This window comes from Psammomys obesus, unplaced genomic scaffold, assembly GCF_907164565.1.
Source record: "Psammomys obesus unplaced genomic scaffold, mPsaObe1.curated_primary_1811, whole genome shotgun sequence".
NCBI classification, from domain to species: domain Eukaryota; kingdom Metazoa; phylum Chordata; class Mammalia; order Rodentia; family Muridae; genus Psammomys; species Psammomys obesus.
Genome location: NW_026596406.1, coordinates 790,926 through 798,761, shown reverse-complemented (window position 1 = coordinate 798,761; position 7,836 = coordinate 790,926). Strand labels below are relative to the sequence as shown.

The following is a 7,836-nucleotide window of genomic DNA, read 5'->3' as shown; positions in this document are numbered from 1 at the left end:
GATTCTATATTCTTTGAATGTTTATTTAGTTTATTCACTCATTGTTTACTTATCTTGCGTTGCTAGAGACTGAACCTGGCCTTGTGCACAGCAGGCGGGAGGTCCACCACTGAGCTAAAACTCCTTTCCCACCTCTGTAATATTAAGACAAAATCTCATTAAGTCACCAGGGTGGCATTGAACTGTAGTTGAGATGGTCCCTGAACTTTTGATCCTCCTGAATAGCTGGGATTACGAGCCTGTACCACCAGATTCATTAAAATGTTTACAAGAATGTAAACTTTATAAGTAAACTAATAAAATTACTACATTTTACTTCTTTTTGAGACAAGGTCTCATGTAACCCAGCCTTACTCTAAAATCATGATGTAGCACAGGGCAGCCTGGGACTTCTGATCCCCCCTCCCCCCCCCCGCCTCCACCTCCAAAGTGTGTGCCACCATGCCTAAAAGTAAATACGGTTCTGGGGATGTAACCCAGGGTTTTACGCATCCTAGGCGAGTGCCTTACTGATTCAGCTGCATGCCTAGCTCCTGTAAGTTTTAAATGGTTAAGTAAAAATTCAACAGCCAAAATAAAATGATGCTATGTTTTCTGGGGTGTTCTCTGAGGCTGAGAATCAAGCCTGTGTATGAGAGGAGGGGTATCTTTGAGTTACATCCTCCCACACACCTTAGGGCTGTTTTAGAGACCCTAAGCCATTGGAGGTAAGCCCTCTGTAGGCTAGAGGGAGCTTCAGGGAGGAAGCATCATCAGAGCTGGGAGTCCAGGGAAGAGGGATCAGGTAGAGGCTGAGGAGAGTGCCCTAGCTCTGCACTGACTGCAGACCAAAGTGATTAGTCAACAAGTGACACAGAGAGCTACCGCATGCCTCAGCCTCACCAAGTGACACGGAGAGCACTGTGGACCTCTCTGCTGTAGTCTCTTGTCCATATAGGGGGTCTTGGTCAAGATGGTCTTTACCCACTGGCTTGTTCAGTAGCCTAGAATTCTTTCTACTTGCAAACCTGTAAACTGGTAAGAGTTGAACCAAGACCTCTCACACCCCTACCTGGAAGGCAACAACATTTGTCATTTTTCCACTTGTTCTTTGGTTAATTTGTAAACATATTAAAATTGCTATGTATTCATTCATTAATTAAGCGTCTACCCAGTCGTTGACTTGTTCCTAAGTGTTCCTAGGCCGATTCTGGCTGGGGACTGACCTGCAAGCATGGAGCCCTGCGCCCAGAGTCACCTTCTGCAACTTTTTCACACTAATTAAACTCTCTAACTAGACTGTGTAATTGGGTCTTTGGGACACCTTCCCTGAAGCACCTCAAAGTTTGTAAGCTGGGCACATTTCCTCTCCTCTCTTTAAGCTGCCTTGGGGGAGTGTGCAATCCCTTGGTACACAGGGCGCTTTGAATGGTGACGCCTCCGTTCGGCCCACTGCTCCCTGGAAGGCTGTTGGCCAGGAGGGCACTGAGATTGCCCAGCACGGGGAGCCGCTCCTGCCCCCAGCAAGCCGCTGAGATCCGTTCAGCCTGGAGTGCACCAGCCTCTGAGAAACCCGCTGAGTTCTCAGCTCTTAAAGGAATTCCGCCAAATTTTAAATGTTCCACTTAATTTTACCAAGTTGCAAACTCTTCATGAATTCTACAAAAAACTAGGCCTATTTCCACGGTTTTGGAGAATCAGGCTGGAGTGAAACCTCTTGAGAGAACCTGAACACAGATCGGGAGGAGACGGAAGGCAGGTGAGAACCAGGGCCGTGCAGAGAGGAGTGTGGAGAGCCCCGGGAGTCACCAGGGCCTTGGCTTCCAACTTTAATTCACTGTGCTACTGACCATCTCTAGGCCTCAGTTTCCCCAAGTGTCAGCCGATATGCAGGTTCTGCAAGAGTGTCTCCCTAGGCCGCAACGGTCCGTAACTAGCCAGTTGCCGTTCCATTTTTCTTAGAGTTGCAGGGAGACAGCAAAAAGTTACCTAAGGCCACACCTTGTCCTTCAGAACCAGTAGAGGAGAGGAAGGGAGATGACATTCCTGTCATGCCGACAAGAAGTGAGAGAGGTGGGTGTCAGCCGAAAGCTACCATGAAAGCTGTGGAAGAGCCCGGCTTGAGAGGTAAGGGAAGGCTTACTTTGTGAACTGGGTTTTTAGAGAGCAGTGGCTTGGGAGACAGAAAAGACACTGTGGCTCTGAGAACAAAGCTCCCTGGCCTGTGTCCCTCCTCCCTTCTCCAGCTGCAGGAGAAGGGGCAGCCCCCGAGAGAGCGAGCGGTGTCTGGCGAGCAGGCTGGGAAGCAGACACACAGCAGCCAGCTTTCTCAGCTTGCCTGGGCTCCTTCTGAGCGACGCCCCTGCAGCCTTTGCCAAGCTGTGGTCTCCTCTGCAAATTAGGTCGTCCTGCCTAGCTCAGTAATTCACTTGTCCATAGGTCCAAGAGTCTGCCAGTCCTATGTGTGTGTGTGTGTGACAGACAGACAGACAGACAGATCTATGCACATACATTCATATGAATATGTGAATGGCCACACATGCCCACATGAGCTTATGTGCAGGATGAACATTCACAGGTGCTTGTGCCCTCAGCTACATTTGTGCACAAGGAGTGACCTCGTGTGTGTGTGTGTGTGTGCGCGTGCGTGCGCGCGCTCCACCACCGTGGACTCAGGTGCCAACGTTTCCTGGTGACTGAAGGGGTGGACCGCAGTGTGTGTGGCCATGAGACTTACTCTGTCACTGGAGTGTCAGGGGAAAGGCAGGTAGGGCCATCTCTGTGCCTGGCCCCCCTTCTGGCACAGTGTTTGTCTCTGGTGGTGCTCTGCTACAGGAGACACCCCACCAGTCTTTGTTCTTTTGGGGGGTTGTTTGGCTTTTTGAGGCAGGGTATCTCTGTGTAGCCCTGGCTGTCCTGGAACTTGCTCTGTAGACCAGGCTGGCCTGGAATCACAGAGATCTGTCTGCCTGTGCCTCCCGAGTGCTGGAATTAAAGGTGTGCACCACCACCACCAGCAAGATACCCACATCAAACCCCCCACCCTCAGAGAACCCCTGCTGAGTTTGGGTGGGGAGCCAACAGCTCATACTCCTGACCCCATGGTGACCGGGACACATCCTGCTGAGACCAGAGCTTCTGGAGGTCCTGGGAATAGATCAATGCTCTCCTTGCTGCAGAGGTGGGCCCTGATCCCCAGAGTGGGACTCAGGGTAGGACTGAGCTCCGGACTCCGCGTTAGGACTGTGTAAGGAGAAAGAATACCACCGCAGTCACCTAGCCCTGACACTCGAGGTGTAGAGGTCCAGAGAGATCCTTCAAGTGGCCCCTTGTCAGAAGTCTGTACACCTCCTAAGACATTCAGATAGAGGAGGAAGAGGCCAGGCCTGGAAGAGAGGAGAATTCTACCTGGGAGGGTTTGAAGACTGTCTGGAGGCCCCATGTGCCCGCTTGTCCCCTAATGCCCAGCATGGTGTCTGATGGCCCTAAGTCACGTCAGACTGAACAAGTAGCAAAATGGGGGGCAGTCTCCAGCAGGAGAGGCAGAGAGGAGCTGGATTTTGGCACTATGTTCCATGTTACCGTCATCATCTCGGGTACCCTGAGACACTGAGGAGGGGTTAAAGCCTGTTTTGTTGATGGTGGTGGTGGTTTTTCTTTTTCTGGTGAGAGGATTATGCAGAGGAAGCGGGAGGCTGCCTGTCTAGGACAGCAGGTGTTTGGGGCTTGCTGGAGGCCGGTGTTGGCTCCATATGATGAGGTGTAGAGTCTTCTGGGAAGACCCTACTAGAAACTCACCTCCCTGGCAGCCACTGTCTGAGCTCAGTTTTCCCATCTGCAACAAGAGGTCTCAGCATGAGCCTGTGAGGGAGCTTCTGTAGTAATAACCTTGAAGCATCCTTTGTTCTGACTGGGAGAAAATAAGAGCAGGGACTGGTCTCGGAGCCCCTTGACTGGTCACTAGAGAGCTCGCAAAGAAAGCAACTTCTAGAGCTGCAGCCCACAAGACGCTGCTCTCTGTGGTGGGGCGAGGGGCGTGTCCACCCACAGGCTTAGGGGCTAGCAGCAGTGTGCCCCTCTGCCAAGACACAAAGCATAGGGTGTGTGGAGACCAGAGCAGGCCTGAAGAGGGATAATGGAGAAGCGCAGTTCAGATAGAGGGAACAGCTTAGGCAGCGGCGCAGAGGCTGCCTCAAACCAGGGGGAGCTTCAGAGGCATTCTATCTAAAGTGTGGTGCCTGGGCCCGCAGAGCAATGGCAGCACACAGGCGCGCTGAGTCAGAAGCTCGGGGAAAACAAACTGTGTTTCAACAGCCCTCCAAGTAAGTCCAGTGTGTGTTCAAGGTTGAGGAACTCTGATCCAACTTATCAGCTCCTGAACTCTATTCATAGATCACTTTGCCTGTGATAGGTTAAGAGGTGAAAGGGGATCTAGGGTCAGACAAGTTTGGGGGCACATATCTACACTGTTTTGGGAGAGATAACAGTAAACATTAGTCTTTTAAAGCAGTATAGACCTTTATTTTTCGTTCAGCACTGGCTTACGGTGACTCTTCAGGCTGCCTAGTTATACTTCCAAGAACTCTTTTAGGGAAACACTGCTCTAAATCATCCTCTTTTTTCACATGGATGAACTGAAGCCTGCAGAGGGTGAGGCGACTGTCCCAGTGTCACAGAAAGTGTGTCCACGCTGAAACAGTCCTCAACAGTTTCTGCAGTCCCGCTACCCTACGCCCTCTGTCCTTCCCCCCCTGCGGTATGGAGCCCAGCAACAGGACAGCAGTCTCGGAATTCACCTTAAAGGGATTTTCTGGCTACCCAGCCCTAGAACACCTACTCTTTCCTCTGTGCTCAGCTATGTACCTGGTGACCCTGCTGGGGAACACGGCCATCGTGGTGGTGAGCGCGCTGGATGCCCGCCTGCACACGCCCATGTACTTTTTTCTAGGTAATCTCTCCATTTTGGACATCTGCTACACATCTACTTTCATACCCCTGATGCTGGTCCACCTCCTGTCACCCCGGAAGACCATCTCCTTTATTGGCTGTGCCATCCAAATGTGCCTGAGCCTTTCCACAGGCTCCACAGAGTGCCTGCTGCTCGCCATCATGGCCTATGACCGCTACCTGGCCATATGCCAGCCACTCAGGTACCCTGTGCTCATGAGCCACAGGCTCTGCCTGACGCTGGCAGGAGCCTCCTGGGTGCTCTGTCTCTTCAAGTCAGTTGCAGAAACGGTCATCGCCATGCGGCTGCCCTTCTGTGGCCACCACGTGATCAGACACTTCACCTGCGAGATCCTGGCTGTGCTGAAGCTGGCCTGTGGGGACACCTCCATCAGCGATGCCTTCCTGCTGGTGGGAGCCATCCTCCTGCTGCCTGTACCCCTGTCCCTCATCTGCCTGTCCTACATACTAATCCTGGCCACCATCCTGAGGGTGCCCTCAGCCACTGGGCGCCGCAAGCTTTCTCCACCTGCTCGGCGCACCTGGCTGTGGTCCTGCTTTTCTACAGCACCATCATCTTCATGTACATGAAACCCAAGAGCAAGGAGGCCTGTGTCTCTGACCAGGTCTTCACAGTCCTCTATGCGGTGGTGACCCCCATGCTGAACCCCATCATCTACAGCCTGAGGAACAAGGAAGTGAAGGAGGCTGCCAGGAAAGCTTGGGGCAGTAGATGGGCCTGTAGGTAAGGGAGGGCAGGGCTCTGCATGGAGAAGGGCCTTGTCTTGTTGTGTGGGTCATCGTATGCCAGTGACAGTGCAGAGAGGAGCATGGAGCTACACTCCAGAGACACAGCACCAAGTCCCACCAACCATGGCACAGAATCACTCACAAGCCACCTTCTGCTCCTGCCCTGTCCTAGCCCAGGCTAGTGCCCAGCCTCTGCCCCCGGCCCTCCACAGCAGCCTCTTGGCTATCTCAAGACTCCAGCCTTGGAGAGAGAGAGTGCAGCAGCTCACACCTATAACACTAGCAGTTGTGAAACTGAGGCAAGAGGATGATAAATTTGACGCCAGCCTGTCGTAGTAAGACCCAGTCTAAAAATAAACAACTAGATAACAGCCATTTGAATTGCCTACTTAACTCTCCCCTCAATGGGCATCAGGAGGACCCTTTTAAGAACCACTCATGATTGCACCACACTCCTCACATCCATAATGGCTCCTCACTGCTCTCAGGACAAAGCAGACACTCTTCAGGGCCTCCAAGGTGCCTACCTGCCCTACCTAGCTCCCAGCCTTCTTCCACACTTTCCTGCCTCATACCCAACACACCAGCACAATGGGAGCCTCCCTCTTCCCCACAGTGCCCACCCCAAGCTCCTCTCTGTTCTCCCCAGGAGGCAGCTCTGTCCAGCACACACCACATGGACAGATGGACTGCCTGCCCCTTCAGGATCACACCCATTTGGTCCTCTCCCGTTTCCTTGGCTTCCAATACTATACAAAGAGCAGGGGACATCACATCCTACTCTGGCCCAACTCGTTTACTTCATAAACTGAACTCGTTTGTGAAGTACATGCATGGACATGAAAATGTAGAGACGCTCATGGTAGTACAGTCTTTCCCAAATCTGAACAGAGCTGGGATGAAGTCCAGAGAGGTTAGACAATGCCTAGTCCTCTGGGAGATGAAATGAGAGGCAAAAGTTAGGTCCAAGGCCTGTCTGGTCATAGGACAACAGCCACCCAGCGCAACCTTAAGCTGGAGTTCCTCTCCAGCCCCCATCCAACAGAAGCTGCAGCTTCTGGTGTTCCTGCCTCCTCTGATTTGGGGTGCTTGCTGTGTCACTCATCACCCCACCCCTGGGCCCTCCACAGCTGTCTCCCCACAGTTTCCCTATCTGAGTCACAGAGCATATCCAGTCCCCACCCAGCCTCAGCGCCAGGCATCATCTGCACCATAGTGAGTTAGATCTCCAAGCAGCAGTCCTGCTAGCTGGCTACCAGACTCACAACCCCACATAACCCCTCCATTTCCCACTGGGCCTGCTCCTCCCTCGGGACTCTCAGTGAGGAAGGCTAGAAAGAGAGAGGAAATTAAGGAGCAAGGCAAGGGTCAGAAGCCGCTGCCCTTGGGATGTAGTTTTCACATCCAACTGGCCGAGAGTCAAGAAACTTCAACACAACTGATAAAGCCAGACCGCCTACAGAGGCGGAACCCGTTTTCCTAAAGACATCTCAAACAGGATGTTCAAAACAACCAAGAACTCTGCTTACTTAGGGCCCGAACACCCATGCCTTGAGGTTAGCTGTGTTAGTACTCCCTTCTCTCCTCTAAATCTAAAAAAGACACCTTACACTTCCATTTACAAAGGAAATGCGTGAGGATGAGAACTGAGAAGTGAGGGACAGATGAGCAGTTTAGGGCACTTACTGCTCTTGCAGACCATCCATACCTACCTGGCAGCTCACCGCTGTCTGTAACTCCAGGTCCGGGGGATCTGGAAAAAGTCTCCTCATGGAAGCTGTACTGTGTCATGCAGTACACCCTTTTGCCCACACTCCTTTACTTGCAAATGTTCATTGCAGTGAGTCATTGGCCTGGTTGGAGGCCTCTGGGGACTCCTCTCAGACATTCTGTTGCTGCCCTGTGTCATGGAGATCTTGCAGCTTTGGACCTGCAGGACCTGCCCCTTCGTCCACTCCAGTAGCTCATCAATAGGATTGATGTTGGGCGGTGGATCTGGGCCTGGGTGCTGGCTGGGTTGGTCATCCCATCAGCGCTCCAGCACCCACACCACCAGGTGCTCTCTATCGCTGCCCTGGCAGGCTGGCCCAATGCTGCAGCTGGCAAGCTGAGCTGCTCTCCAGAATGCTGCAGCCAGCGCGGGCCAGGGGTAATTCTCCC

At 52.6% G+C, this 7,836-nt stretch overlaps 1 protein-coding gene across 1 annotated transcript; it reads left to right on the top strand.

Annotated features, from left to right (window-relative positions):
- Positions 1-4,737: 4,737 nt before the first annotated feature.
- Positions 4,738-7,412, top strand: LOC129669382 (olfactory receptor 13J1-like). The gene is given in 3 exon segments (XM_055597577.1): positions 4,738-5,443; positions 5,446-5,643; positions 7,387-7,412. Coding segments are annotated over 3 exon segments (930 nt in total).
- Positions 7,413-7,836: the final 424 nt, after the last annotated feature.